Raw genomic sequence first — 14865 nt, 5'->3', positions numbered from 1 at the left:
TTTCATTAGAAGCTCGTTTTTCCCCTCAGCATTTGAATGCAACTCGTCACGTGACATTAGCTGTCAGCTCAGGGGAGGAACAAAAACATGGCGGTGTGCATAGCAGTGATCGCTAAAGAGGTACCAATTCTTGTTTAATTTCTTTGCCTGTAGGACTTTTTTTTTTTACATTTTACAGGGTTTTCATAGCGTCATTAATCGCCTGTATATGATTGTCAGCTTTGTCTTTCACCAAAATTAAGCAATCCAACAAAGCTAGTGCTAGCATCGATAATGGCATCCTGTTACTACTTCCCACTCCTATTATTTGATACTTGAGCGATTTCTTTCTAAATACTGCTTTTAGCAGTTTCATATTTGTCTTTTGATGTTTTCCCCCCAGAACTACCCGCTGTATATACGCAGTGTACCCTCTCAAAATGAGCTGAAGTTCCACTACACAGTTCACACCTCTCTGGATGTGGTGGAAGAGAAGGTCTCAGCTGTGGGCAAATCCTTAGCAGACCAGAGGGAGCTCTACCTGGGACTGCTCTATCCAACTGAAGACTATAAAGTGTATCCTCCATTTTTAGACCTCAGATACTAGTAAAGCACTATGCCAAATAAAACGTAGATGATCGGTTAGGTTTTGTGTAGAAAACGACAAATGTGTATCCTTAACCGGAAGAAACAGATATGGGTATGTGACCAACTCAAAGGTGAAATTTGTGATTGTTGTGGACTCTTCCAATACATCATTGCGGGACAATGAAATACGAAGTGTAAGTAAATTTAGTTTTTAAGTAGTTTTGACTTTTAGCTAGGAAGCGATTGTGTTAACAGAACTGGTCTTCTGGATCCTCATTTCCACTAAAGTCCTACACATCACCTTTAGCCCATGTCTATCAGGTCACTCTATTGAGCATCTTAGTTGAATGGCATTTCAGACCTGTATGCAACTTATACCAGTCATCTTTCCCAGTGCATTAATCATATTAAAGGGTTTGGTTTCTTTTTTTATATATATATATGTCAAATAGGTAACTGATATGCAGTTTGCATTTGTCTAATCTTTTTCCTGTGATTACATTTCTTCCAGATGTTTAGAAAACTGCACAACTCATTTACTGATGTAATGTGCAACCCATTCTACAATCCTGGGGACCCCATTCAGTCAAAGTAAGTTAGTGTTATACATTTACAAACATATTTCACAGGAGGGGGGGAGGCTTTGAAATGCATTTTAACATTTACCTCATTATCCAGGGCCTTCAATGGCATCGTTTCTGGAATGATGGTACAGACAGGCTGACTTCCTTTCCAGTTCACCTTCTCTGTTGAGCATCCACTGTACATATGACCCTCTCTTCTGTTTACATGTTGCCTTTATTCTTGGAAAAAAAAAAAAGAATCGGTAATAAACTCAAATGCTGTTGGATACCAGTGTGTGTCTTTTACTACACTTTGAGTGTTCAATTATTTTTTATTTATTCATGTAGCAAAGAGCTTGTCAGTTACACACAGAGGGGTTATACATTACAAAACAAAACCACAGTTTTTTTAAAAACAGATGCAACTTGAGGACCGTCACATGCATTCACAGCAACAAACCTATATCGCATCAACCCCAGTCAGCTTTTGTCAGATCTTGCCTAGGAGTCACACTGGTCAATCCTAGGCATCACAATACTTAAATTATGCTGGAAAGCATTTAGAGTTTAAAAATCCCTTCCAGCCAGCCAACATCTGCTAGTGCTAACGCTGCTGAGGGTAGTGCTGTCCACTCGACGCTGCCCCGAGATCCTCAGATGGTGGTGTGATGAGAAGGAGGCAGGGGTAACGTTTCGTAGTTTGTTCATGGTAGTCCATGTGACCCCACTGTCTCTTTCCCGCTGATGGTCCTCCATAGTAAGGGTGGGGGGACTGGTGCTGCGGTCTTGAAGACTGGTACCGGAATCTACCTCGGGAACTGTTCTGGTACCTGGGGGGACGGTAGCCACGGCCTCTGCCTCTGGTGTGACCTCCTCTGTGTCCACCCCTGTCCGTGGTGCTGATACCGGGCATGTTGGTTCTCTTAGGCAATACCTGAGAGTCAAGTGATAAATCTGTTAAAAGTTCAGTTCATCCTCAAAATATGTTGCACAGCATTATTCATTAACTGAATATAGCTTTTCACACTGCCCAATGAAATGCACTGTAAATGTAATGCTTATGTAGCTAGAAAGAGAAAAGTCTTAATTTGTTCACTGGATTCAAGTATTTTGGAAACATTCCAAGATTTCAATTGTTCGGAGTACATTTACCCCGCAAGGTAACAAAAACAATAAGTTCCGATTTCAAATTCCAGGAGCACCGCCTAATGCTGCATTTCAGATGGTGATGTAGGCTTTTACTTTAAGCTAACTAACCCAAGATGTAGAGGAAAATGGTAAACAATGCTTGGGTTCAGGCAAACTGCAAATTCATTCTCAGGATAAACACTGCTTTAAAAAAACAGAAGTGTAAAGGAAGGCCAAAATTAACAGTTTAACCCAATCTAGCAGTATTTAAAAATATTTGCAGGCCAGACAAAAACATTTTATTGGGCCGCACTGAAATCCAGAGGAGGAACTTGATGTCAAGGTTATAGTAGATTTCAAGATTACCTTCATCTATGGTTCAGCAGCCGAATCCTTTCTAAGCGCACTCAAAACTTTCCCTTAAATCTTTGTGAAAATGACCATCAAATCAAACATATTACCAGGAGAAAACACTGATATTCTGAAGCATTCAGACAAGGATAAACAAAAATTTGACCTTCCATCACTGGAGTTGTGAGACGGCTCAAAGCTATCATTAGGTTTGTACAAGCCAGCAACAATCCCTCCGAAGTCTGAGGGAAACGGATGGAAAGCCGGTGAGCATCTTTCTAAAAGCAGACGTCAGAGTTTATAGATTCACCTTAAGAACCCGTCCTCTGAACACAGTCTCATGCAAACCAATGGCACTCTGCACAGAATCTCGATCAGAGAACTCGATGTAAGCAAAGCTGTAAAAGACGAGAAGGAAAAGCAGACTGTTACACATGGCCTGAATGTTTCCATTAATACAATAATAAAGGGTAAAGAATGGTGGATATAAAAACTAAGCCCTTTCACCCTTTGGGATGGCCTGAGAACCTGTCGCACAGGATGGTAACTCTGTTTACAGGACCACAGCCATTGAAATGGATCTCCAGCTCATCTGCAGTAGCTCCATAATCTACCTGAAATTTGATCAATGGGTCAAACTAGAATAATAAAAATAAAAATAAANATCTACCGTCATGTGCACCACGCTAACCCAGTCACAGACCACTTATTCAGACAGATATACAATTAGCATGCAGAATGAGAATGCATAACACTTGTAATATTGTACAGTAGTATTACAAAGGTAACTGTGGTTCTTCATCTTGTGCAGCTCTGCCTACCGGCCTCGCTGACTCTTCCCCAGGAAGCTTTTGGAGGCGTAGACCGGGGAGTGAGTGGCATCAGCGGCCCAGTAGAGGAAGAAGGGCTGCTTGGCTTCAGTCTGACGCCGTATGAAGTCCAGGCCCTCCTGCAGAGGTGGGAGATTTACTGTTAGTAAAACGTGCAATTCATATACTTAGCGTTGATGTTGTCGATGCATGCACCTTTTCAGATTTACAAAGTGGATAGTTGTGAATAGTACTTTGAGGCAGTCACGCAGTGAAATGTTTCTCAAGGGGGAAGTTCAACGTTTGGATTATTTTTGTTTCAAATAAGCCAAATTAGTCATTATTTGTAAATCTATTGTTGATGTTTTATAACATCAACAATAAAAAAAAAGATTGTGTAGGTGTACAAGTTGGAGTAAATCACAGACCCAACAGATTTATGTTCATATCATATTTATATGGACTTATTTTTATACATAAAACTGGTTAGCTGTTTAACTTTTAAAACTAACTTTCATTTACATTTTTATTAATAAACATAGGCTGGAGATTTTTGTGAAACATAACCAAAACAAACCGATTTTAGATCTTTTGGAGATGAGAAGACGAAACTGTGCAACATGAAGCTCATCTTATAAAAGAGTTATAATAATTGAAAACAACAGAAAACATGTTTTTTTTAAAAAAAAAACATTCTACGTCTATTAAGACACTTAAAGATTGCAGAATACCATGCATCAAATTTATCGTGCATTCAAACAGATTCTGTTGCAGTATGCTGCAGAAGAATTCAAAAACAAGAGTTCAAATTTCAGAACGTGCTTTTCATGTCCAAACACACTGTGCATCTGACACCACTCTCGCTTCCACAGACATGCTCCTAATGTGGAGATGAATTACACCTCTCAAGCATGCAGTGTGCCTCAGCATGCTGCTTTTGATCCTGTTATAGGAACATAATAGAGAGAGACTGATGTAGATTCATTGCAAGAGTGTGAAAAAGTCAATAATCCACCTCCACTGGAGAAAGCAGCACAACAATAAAACTGCATTTTCTAATTTGTTACAGGCAATTTGTTTCTGTGCTTTCATGTTTCGGTCAGAAACAGTCGTCCGTCATGCTGCTTTCTTTTCTTTGAACGGAAGAAAACCTGCAATTTTTACTTTCTCAAAAAAAAAAAGACTCGGATGATCTGAGCCAGAAATTTTGGAAACGAGACGTCAGTAAAGCGCTCACTCACCATCAAATACATCCGAGTGAGGTTCGACTCTCCGGTCCGTAGATCGATCTTAAAGTCCTCAAAGTATCTGTGAAAACAAATGACAGCCGTCATCCCAACTAAACAAAGCCTGACCTCTTCTGCTTATTCAGTTTTACAACCTGATTTCTTTTCTCTTAATTGAGCAGAGGACCAGATGGGACTTTTAATTTCCTTCTAAAATGACTTAAACTAGTGCGGATAATATCATTAAGACAACGAAAGTTAATTTTCGACTTGTTGATGATGTTTAGAGGATTTTTTTTTTTTTTTTTTTGGGGTGGGGGGAGAAGACATATGTGCGAAGTCTCAGCAAAGCAGAGCAGCGGGAACTGTTATGAGGCGCTACTGAAGCGTGGAGGCAGTGACAGAAATCTCTCTCTTATGCTTCACTTCCTCCAGGTGTCCTCGCGCAGAGGCGGCGCAACCTGCCGTCTCTCGAGGGCGTGTGTGTCTCTGCGAACGCACACGTGTGTGAGCGTGTGCACATTTCTGTCCAGGGCCCAGGTATGCAGCGCTGATTAAACCCACGGCTAAGCGAAAAACACGCCCGGCTGCCGGCTCCAATGACCCTGAATACACATATGGCTGTTTTGGGGAAAACAAATGGGCGGAAAATGGAATACACAGGCCCAGCTGGTACAGAGGAGGAAGTGTAGACGGGGAGGAGGGAGTCACTGAGCTCATCCAGAGGAGCAGACAAACAAAATATACAACTGAGTCAGGTGGGGAAAACACGCTTTTATTGAATTTTAGTCTCCGCGTCTGTGCCTGTGTGTGCGACGCTACCTTCCAATCATCTCAGAGTTGTTGTAGACGGGGATGTTGGGTCGGACGCTGCTGTTGTAAGGGCCGAAGTGGCAGTTTGGGGAACCGAACCATTCGTCAAAACCATGCTCCAGAGGTAGGTACTGCGGCCTGTGGCCCAGATGCCTGCATGAACACAGAAGGACAGAAGAGACAGTCAGATACTGTAAGACAAAAATGACTAATGCCTAATAATTAGGCATTAGTCATTACGAAAATGACTAATGCCTAATAATTAGGCATTAGTCATTTTCGTCAATTAATCGCATGATAAATTAAAGCAAACTCAATAATATCCATTGGCATGATTTTTCTTTTATCTCTTTTTTCCCTCTCTTTCTAAAAACTGCATGATAAAAGTCTCCAGTTAGCCCCTTTTTTTTGAAGGACAATTTTGTTTATGAAGACTTCAAAATTCACTTGATTTGTTGTTTTATTTATTTATTTTGGATATTTAAAATGTCTTCCAATTCCAGTGTTAAATATCCATTAGAATTTAAAGTTTACTGATGTTTAAGAATGTGTTATTGCATTACTATGTTGCCATTACCATTATATTACTTAAAAATGGTCTGAAAACAACAATATTATCGTTTGTCGCAATAACTGCTGGAACAATTTATATCGACCAGTAATATGCGTTATCATTACAGGCCTAATCATGTACAATGTCTCAAGACGTTGTTTGTGTTTTCAGCTTTTTATTCAAAACAGAACATGTAAGGCTTCTGCAATTTGCATAACTTCAAGATAATTAGTTGCATAATCAAAGATTAGGCAATCATCTTTGGATGGGTTGGTGACCATGTCTACATGTTTGTTATATTTTTTTCTGCATTTTGTCATAGTTGATCAGTCTCAGCCAAAATCAGGATTTTAATGTGCATTCTCTCTTTTGTTTCATCCAAAAGTGAAATGATTACAGTTGAAGAACCAAAAGAGTTTAGAATTTAGCTTGGTTCATTTTCAGACAAAACTCAGTCAATATGTTGCAAAAAAAAAGAAAGAAAGAAAGAAAAGTAAAAACAACAAGTGAGGGAGGACCAACGCATCCATTGCAAATAATACGGTTATTACAATGTTTAAAGAAAGTAGAAAATGTAGGAAATACTTCAAAACTCACCACTTGCCAACAATCTTGCTGATATAACCGTTTTTCTTTAGCATTTCAGGCAACAAAATCTCATCCTTGGAGATTCCTCCCACAATCTCCTGTGGCGTGTAAGCTACAGAAATAGAAAAAATACATAAAAGCTTTTAATCACACGCAAACACATGTGACTAAAACACAGTGGTTTGAAAAGTGTCTACACTTCACATTTGTTTCATTTCTGCTATTTTGTCACACTTAAATGTTTGAGACGTAACTCAGATTGTCTTTGTCTGACATTACATGTCGTTTGATGTTTTGAAAGGTTTAAGTGTGAGAGAAAAGGGAAAGACAGAAGAAATTGGTCACCAGGTAAACACACAGCTGGTACTTACACAATATAGCGAAAGAGGAACTTGTTTGCAGCAAGAAATATTGTGAAAGCTTACCATTCCTGGCATGAGCATTAGTGGTGTAGAATCCATTCCTCACCGGCAGCCTCCCAGTGAGGAGCGCAGCTCGCGCTGTAGACAAAATTAATATTAACATTTGTAGCCCTTAATTTGAATGTTCTTATTGTCAACAAATAAATCTGTAAATGGGATTCTCACTAGTTCCTGCTCCAATGTGAACATTGCAATGAAGATTCTTAACATTCAAGATCAAAAATAGATTAAAAGACTTGAGCTAAGATCTGAATGAAAGGTGCTGCTCAGGTTAACACTGGCATTGTTCAAATTCTGAGTATTGATTCCTGTCGTCCCCAAGCCTAAGGTCACTGGGTCACCTGTATGACCCACATAATATGAATTAGTATCCTAGTCCACGTAGCTTCATACATCCTCCACTGTCCAACTCATTCAGGTGTCGGTAATGACATCGCCCTTTAACAGCAGCTTCTCGCAAAATCAAACCATTTACATGCCTGTGGTTAATCTGCATGTACTAAATTATGTCTTCATCAGACCATTCCTTCTGTTCATTAGCAATGAACCACATCTATAGTTCATTGCTAATGAACTATAGGTGTTATTTCAGAAAGAGGATTTCACAAAGACAAGCAAACAATCTTCCTCACATATTAAAACAAATAAAAACACTGAGCTGGTTTGGCAGGTTTTCAGGTCTGTCACATGATAACTCCATGATGTGTTGCTCTATAAATGAAGAATGAGAAGCATTTAACTTCAAAGCAATAAAAAAAAATGTGCAACACAATGGTACTATTTCTGTTCACCTGACATTACACTTGAAAAAGAAACATTTTTCACTTTCATGATTTCACATGCAATCATAGCAAGCGGTTCTTTAACCACTGAGACAGACATAGCTACATTAGTAAACAGAGATATCTATTCGGTTAATCTGGAAAAACAAGCACAAATGACTCAGACACTGTATCACCATTGTTTCTGCCGACTCACATGGGGAACAAAGTGGGTTTGCGGTGTAGAAGTTTGTTAAAAGTATCCCCTGAGCTGCCATGGCATCAAGATTAGGGGTCTCTTTGGAGGGCTGACCAAGCACCCCTAAATCCCCCCAGCCCATCTATTAAAAAAAAAAAAAAGAGCAGAGGAAGTCAGCTAAATGTTTACAGGAGAAAAAACAAGAAGTCAACACAGAGTGCATAAAGATAAGTCGAAAGATGCGTTCGTAGCTGGTTTGTATAATCAGTCACAGATAAATAACTTACGTCATCCATGAGCATGATGATAATGTTTGGAGATGAACCATTTGACAGCTTTTCTGTCAAGGAACAACATATTGTTACGCTAATGAGAATTAAAGTTGGTGCACACACTACGCGCATTGCTGTGCTGTAGTCATATGAGCACCAGGATCATCACGGAAGAGGATTGTTGCGTTAGCGTTCATCTGCCAGAGCAGTACGTACCCGAGGAAAGAAACGAAAGTTTAGGTCCTTAATTGTTAACTTAGGATTTTAATGCGGTTAAGTTTTAAGCTACTTTATTTAGTTGTATTGATTGGCTAATATACAACTAAATAAAGTTGTTTTGTGCTGCATTTGTTAACAGACACAAATTAATGTAATGCTGTTTTAAATTATTTAAATAAAAATACTGACAATTTATCAACATTTTAAAAAACTGTCAAATATCAATTTATAATCAAATTAAACCCTATAGCTAGCGTGGCTTCAACACTCTTTGAACATGAAACATATTTTAAAATGTGTTTTCATTAGAAGCTCGTTTTTCCCCTCAGCATTTGAATGCAACTCGTCACGTGACATTAGCTGTCAGCTCAGGGGAGGAACAAAAACATGGCGGTGTGCATAGCAGTGATCGCTAAAGAGGTACCAATTCTTGTTTAATTTCTTTGCCTGTAGGACTTTTTTTTTTTACATTTTACAGGGTTTTCATAGCGTCATTAATCGCCTGTATATGATTGTCAGCTTTGTCTTTCACCAAAATTAAGCAATCCAACAAAGCTAGTGCTAGCATCGATAATGGCATCCTGTTACTACTTCCCACTCCTATTATTTGATACTTGAGCGATTTCTTTCTAAATACTGCTTTTAGCAGTTTCATATTTGTCTTTTGATGTTTTCCCCCCAGAACTACCCGCTGTATATACGCAGTGTACCCTCTCAAAATGAGCTGAAGTTCCACTACACAGTTCACACCTCTCTGGATGTGGTGGAAGAGAAGGTCTCAGCTGTGGGCAAATCCTTAGCAGACCAGAGGGAGCTCTACCTGGGACTGCTCTATCCAACTGAAGACTATAAAGTGTATCCTCCATTTTTAGACCTCAGATACTAGTAAAGCACTATGCCAAATAAAACGTAGATGATCGGTTAGGTTTTGTGTAGAAAACGACAAATGTGTATCCTTAACCGGAAGAAACAGATATGGGTATGTGACCAACTCAAAGGTGAAATTTGTGATTGTTGTGGACTCTTCCAATACATCATTGCGGGACAATGAAATACGAAGTGTAAGTAAATTTAGTTTTTAAGTAGTTTTGACTTTTAGCTAGGAAGCGATTGTGTTAACAGAACTGGTCTTCTGGATCCTCATTTCCACTAAAGTCCTACACATCACCTTTAGCCCATGTCTATCAGGTCACTCTATTGAGCATCTTAGTTGAATGGCATTTCAGACCTGTATGCAACTTATACCAGTCATCTTTCCCAGTGCATTAATCATATTAAAGGGTTTGGTTTCTTTTTTTATATATATATATGTCAAATAGGTAACTGATATGCAGTTTGCATTTGTCTAATCTTTTTCCTGTGATTACATTTCTTCCAGATGTTTAGAAAACTGCACAACTCATTTACTGATGTAATGTGCAACCCATTCTACAATCCTGGGGACCCCATTCAGTCAAAGTAAGTTAGTGTTATACATTTACAAACATATTTCACAGGAGGGGGGGAGGCTTTGAAATGCATTTTAACATTTACCTCATTATCCAGGGCCTTCAATGGCATCGTTTCTGGAATGATGGTACAGACAGGCTGACTTCCTTTCCAGTTCACCTTCTCTGTTGAGCATCCACTGTACATATGACCCTCTCTTCTGTTTACATGTTGCCTTTATTCTTGGAAAAAAAAAAAGAATCGGTAATAAACTCAAATGCTGTTGGATACCAGTGTGTGTCTTTTACTACACTTTGAGTGTTCAATTATTTTTTATTTATTCATGTAGCAAAGAGCTTGTCAGTTACACACAGAGGGGTTATACATTACAAAACAAAACCACAGTTTTTTTAAAAACAGATGCAACTTGAGGACCGTCACATGCATTCACAGCAACAAACCTATATCGCATCAACCCCAGTCAGCTTTTGTCAGATCTTGCCTAGGAGTCACACTGGTCAATCCTAGGCATCACAATACTTAAATTATGCTGGAAAGCATTTAGAGTTTAAAAATCCCTTCCAGCCAGCCAACATCTGCTAGTGCTAACGCTGCTGAGGGTAGTGCTGTCCACTCGACGCTGCCCCGAGATCCTCAGATGGTGGTGTGATGAGAAGGAGGCAGGGGTAACGTTTCGTAGTTTGTTCATGGTAGTCCATGTGACCCCACTGTCTCTTTCCCGCTGATGGTCCTCCATAGTAAGGGTGGGGGGACTGGTGCTGCGGTCTTGAAGACTGGTACCGGAATCTACCTCGGGAACTGTTCTGGTACCTGGGGGGACGGTAGCCACGGCCTCTGCCTCTGGTGTGACCTCCTCTGTGTCCACCCCTGTCCGTGGTGCTGATACCGGGCATGTTGGTTCTCTTAGGCAATACCTGAGAGTCAAGTGATAAATCTGTTAAAAGTTCAGTTCATCCTCAAAATATGTTGCACAGCATTATTCATTAACTGAATATAGCTTTTCACACTGCCCAATGAAATGCACTGTAAATGTAATGCTTATGTAGCTAGAAAGAGAAAAGTCTTAATTTGTTCACTGGATTCAAGTATTTTGGAAACATTCCAAGATTTCAATTGTTCGGAGTACATTTACCCCGCAAGGTAACAAAAACAATAAGTTCCGATTTCAAATGCCAGGAGCACCGCCTAATGCTGCATTTCAGATGGTGATGTAGGCTTTTACTTTAAGCTAACTAACCCAAGATGTAGAGGAAAATGGTAAACAATGCTTGGGTTCAGGCAAACTGCAAATTCATTCTCAGGATAAACACTGCTTTAAAAAAACAGAAGTGTAAAGGAAGGCCAAAATTAACAGTTTAACCCAATCTAGCAGTATTTAAAAATATTTGCAGGCCAGACAAAAACATTTAATTGGGTCGCAGTGAAATCCAGAGGAACTTGATGTCAAGGTTATAGTAGATTTCAAGATTACCTTCATCTATGGTTCAGCAGCCGAATCCTTTCTAAGCACACTCAAAACTTTCCCTTAAATCTTTGTGAAAATGACCATCAAATCAAACATATTACCAGGAGAAAACACTGATATTCTGAAGCATTCAGACAAGGATAAACAAAAATTTGACCTTCCATCACTGGAGTTGTGAGACGGCTCAAAGCTATCATTAGGTTTGTACAAGCCAGCAACAATCCCTCCGAAGTCTGAGGGAAACGGATGGAAAGCCGGTGAGCATCTTTCTAAAAGCAGACGTCAGAGTTTATAGATTCACCTTAAGAACCCGTCCTCTGAACACAGTCTCATGCAAACCAATGGCACTCTGCACAGAATCTCGATCAGAGAACTCGATGTAAGCAAAGCTGTAAAAGACGAGAAGGAAAAGCAGACTGTTGCACATGGCCTGAATGTTTCCATTAATACAATAATAAAGGGTAAAGAATGGTGGATATAAAAACTAAGCCCTTTCACCCTTTGGGATGGCCCGAGAACCTGTCACACAGGATGGTAACTCTGTTTACAGGACCACAGCCATTGAAATGGATCTCCAGCTCATCTGCAGTAGCTCCATAATCTACCTGAAATTTGATCAATGGGTCAAACTAGAATAATAAAAATAAAAATAAAAAAGTCATACATGTTCAAAATGGCAAACAATCCTTACATTTCCAACATAGATTGATCGGTTGTCTGCATCTATCCTCTCTTCAGGAGTCATACTGTAGAACGGACCTGAGTAAAAACAACAACAACAAAAAAAGACATGCAACATGTCTTAATCACCTCTCAGTTTTAGCAAGTAGCCACTTTGAAATGTTGCCAAAACAGCAGACAAAAATGTCTTATCTGATAGCATCTCAGTTCTATTGGAAAAGCAAAACAAAGGGAGACATGAGGAGATGCACAGAGACAGAAAATAGCCACAGGCAACAAGACGGACACTTCTGGTTCTCTGGAGCTCACTGCTTCGTCTCATTGGGCAGTGATGAGGCACATGTGAACACCGTTGTGACCACAGTGAGGTGTCGCAGGTGTTAGCCAGATGGGGGAAAAAAAATAAAATAAAAAATGTTACTTCAGCCACCCAAAGGCTGCAATGCTACACACCTGGTCTAAAAGGAAAACGTTACTTTATAGAGCCCCCGCCAAGAGCATAATATGCATTTAGTTGCACACCAATAATGGCACGATAAACCGCCTTACAGATCAGATGCAAAAGTCGTCTTTCTTACCAGGCCGGGGACTGCTGGTCAGGAGCTGCATCTCCTCTGCATCACATCTCTCCTCTTCCTCCTTCAGTTTTTCAGTCTCTTCTTCCATTTCCAGCTCCTGAACCCTGGCCTTGATGGCCAGGAGCTCCTGAAATGAGGAAGAGCAAGCATTTCAACTTACAACGGTGTAAGCTGACAATATACAATTAAGTCGAATGAGTGCATAAAAGTCTGAAGCCAGTACATTTAGAAATTTGACATTTCCTCGTTCTTAAAATCAAAAGTTGTCAGTCCTTCCCTAATAGAGTATTCAAGCCTATCAGGTTGTGGCCTGAACCAGGGAAAAACCATCACAAATTAGATACAATTTTAAAAACTCGTCTGTTTAAGCCATTTGCTTAGGTTTACACTTCATCCTATTTTATGCATGTTCTCATCACTGTTTTCTTTTATGATTTCTTTGTTCATCTGTGACCCAAAATTTTATTTTCCTTGAGATCATCTCTTTTTTATAAAAGTGCTTTCCCAACAAATGACTCATTCATAAAAATATGTATAGATGTTTCCAAACATAACTTGAACAGTCTCTGAGATTTTGATAGCATGATTAATAATTTAATAATATGGGTCAGCGAATGCCCTATAGAAACCCCATAAGCTTTAAGAATCTTTACACATAATTTTAAGACGAGCTGCAAGGTTTGCACCTACATAGTAACTGTATTATTCACCTCAATCCACATCTATTAAATTGCAAGATAGCTGTGCAGTTTACTGAAACATTACTGAATAGAAGGTCTATGTGCGTCCTTTATTTCTTCCCCCCCTTTTCATTCCTTGGAGCCTCGCTTTAATAAACACGCACAATGGATACCATTTATATGGACATCTTTTCAGCTATTTGGGCGAAAGTAAGATGAACCGTAGTGATGAATGAACGAATGAATGAACGAATATTGCAACGAGCAGCAGATAGCTTATGTTACGGGGAGCTAATGCACTTGTTTGGCCTCTGTTAGCCTAGTACCCAGCAGCATGAGGCTAGCATGTAGCTCTCGCCTCAGCTTTTGATAACAACGACAATGCCCGCAATGCGTGCGCGCTTGTGTCGGAGTGTGGTAATCATGGCGTGACGGCCCCCTTTATGCTCTCCACGTAAAGACAAGATAACTCACCGGGTCCTCGTTGAAATGCTCACCCATAGGCTCGCCCTCAAGGTAGCGGTACTCCAGATGATTTTCCGCCATGCTCACTGCTCAGACATATTAGTACCTGCAAAAACCAGCTTCAGCTTACCGAAACGCTAACCTACAGAAAAAGGAAAATCTCTTTCACCGGAAGGAAATTTGGTTGGGAGGCTAATAAGCATCACCTGTGTTTGAGGCTCGTCATGACGCGCTGGAGGGACACAGTGGAGGCCACGTGACAGGGATGCAGGAGGAGGAGAATGAGAGAGGGAGGAAGGGAGGGAAGCTTGCTCCCAGGGCCGTATCCATACCGACTGAGGCTGGGGCCTGGCGCGGAGGAGAAGACAGTATTTTCTTCACTACAGAGGGGTAAGGCTGAAAACTATGTCATAGTATCACCTCCATAGAACACCTATCTCACATAAGAATGTAATATAGCAAAGAGTGTCGGTAAATTGAGCCATTGACCCACCTTCTATATTCAAGATATGGACATTAGGCGATGACACATTTTTAATGTGGCTTTTGTTTATCAATTGCTGTGTCAAAGATAAATAAGTTAATGTTTATGCATACATTGTATATCTATATATCTATCTATCTATCTATCTATATATATATATATATATATATATATATATAATTTTTTTTTTCTTCACAAAATGTTTGTTTTACTTCTGGAAGTTATTTGAACGGGGAAACCTGTTTCCACCGGTACAAACACTTTAACTTGATGCCATTCCAAACAAGCAACAACTTAACATAAACAGGAAAAATAAAATATGCTGCAAATCTATCAAAAGAAAAAAACACTGCCAAATGCAAATGCACATATTTCATACTTTATGTCTCTCTGTGAATTAAAATATGAATGCTGCAGGTACAAAGAATCTTTTGAGAAAGCTGTCATTTCTTTCAGCATCAGCTGGATTCACATTCCAATAAAACTAATTTATCCATAAACTATTTATTAGCATGTTAATCCAGTGTCACACATGGTACAGTACATCTTCTAATAGTGAACATGGCCCTTGCATTTGTGTTTGGACACATAA

The 14865-nt window shown here is 39.6% G+C and overlaps 5 protein-coding genes across 6 annotated transcripts; 2 read left to right on the top strand and 3 right to left on the bottom strand.

Moving 5' to 3' along the window:
* The first annotated feature begins 11 nt into the window (after positions 1 to 11).
* Positions 12 to 1417, top strand: LOC103139345 (trafficking protein particle complex subunit 2-like protein). The gene is made up of 5 exons (XM_016672419.1): positions 12 to 120; positions 383 to 555; positions 674 to 761; positions 1079 to 1158; positions 1246 to 1417. Exons 1-5 carry the CDS (start codon positions 88 to 90, stop codon positions 1289 to 1291), a joined length of 420 nt encoding a protein of 139 aa, XP_016527905.1. The 5' UTR covers positions 12 to 87; the 3' UTR covers positions 1292 to 1417.
* A 25-nt stretch (positions 1418 to 1442) lies between these two features.
* On the bottom strand, positions 1443 to 3411 carry LOC103139402 (embryonic polyadenylate-binding protein 2-B). The gene is made up of 4 exons (XM_016672385.1): positions 3379 to 3411; positions 3117 to 3247; positions 2920 to 3007; positions 1443 to 2064 (listed from the first exon to the last, which is right to left on the bottom strand). Exons 1-4 carry the CDS (start codon positions 3409 to 3411, stop codon positions 1735 to 1737), a joined length of 582 nt encoding a protein of 193 aa, XP_016527871.1. The 3' UTR covers positions 1443 to 1734.
* On the bottom strand, positions 3402 to 8543 carry LOC103139342 (N-acetylgalactosamine-6-sulfatase-like). Its single transcript, XM_007553904.2, has 7 exons — positions 8268 to 8543; positions 7999 to 8122; positions 7024 to 7098; positions 6608 to 6710; positions 5467 to 5610; positions 4660 to 4726; positions 3402 to 3558 (listed from the first exon to the last, which is right to left on the bottom strand). Exons 1-7 carry the CDS (start codon positions 8382 to 8384, stop codon positions 3427 to 3429), a joined length of 762 nt encoding a protein of 253 aa, XP_007553966.1. The 5' UTR covers positions 8385 to 8543; the 3' UTR covers positions 3402 to 3426.
* Positions 8544 to 8782: 239 nt separating this feature from the next.
* Positions 8783 to 10187, top strand: LOC103139343 (trafficking protein particle complex subunit 2-like protein). Its single transcript, XM_016672421.1, has 5 exons — positions 8783 to 8891; positions 9154 to 9326; positions 9445 to 9532; positions 9850 to 9929; positions 10017 to 10187. Exons 1-5 carry the CDS (start codon positions 8859 to 8861, stop codon positions 10060 to 10062), a joined length of 420 nt encoding a protein of 139 aa, XP_016527907.1. The 5' UTR covers positions 8783 to 8858; the 3' UTR covers positions 10063 to 10187.
* A 28-nt stretch (positions 10188 to 10215) lies between these two features.
* LOC103139340 (embryonic polyadenylate-binding protein 2-B-like) lies at positions 10216 to 14104 on the bottom strand. Of its 2 annotated transcripts, XM_007553903.2 has the most exons (7): positions 13996 to 14104; positions 13799 to 13895; positions 12645 to 12771; positions 12077 to 12144; positions 11884 to 11990; positions 11687 to 11774; positions 10216 to 10834 (listed from the first exon to the last, which is right to left on the bottom strand). In XM_007553903.2, exons 2-7 carry the CDS (start codon positions 13868 to 13870, stop codon positions 10505 to 10507), a joined length of 792 nt encoding a protein of 263 aa, XP_007553965.1. In that variant the 5' UTR covers positions 13871 to 13895; positions 13996 to 14104; the 3' UTR covers positions 10216 to 10504. The 2 variants fall into 2 exon arrangements, with proteins under 2 accessions (XP_007553965.1, XP_007553964.1); XM_007553902.2 differs by having other exon boundaries at positions 13799 to 14052.
* Positions 14105 to 14865: the final 761 nt, after the last annotated feature.

This window comes from Poecilia formosa, unplaced genomic scaffold (genome assembly GCF_000485575.1).
Source record: "Poecilia formosa unplaced genomic scaffold, Poecilia_formosa-5.1.2 Scaffold60, whole genome shotgun sequence".
NCBI classification, from domain to species: Eukaryota; Metazoa; Chordata; class Actinopteri; order Cyprinodontiformes; family Poeciliidae; genus Poecilia; species Poecilia formosa.
This window is presented reverse-complemented; position numbering and strand designations above follow the sequence as displayed.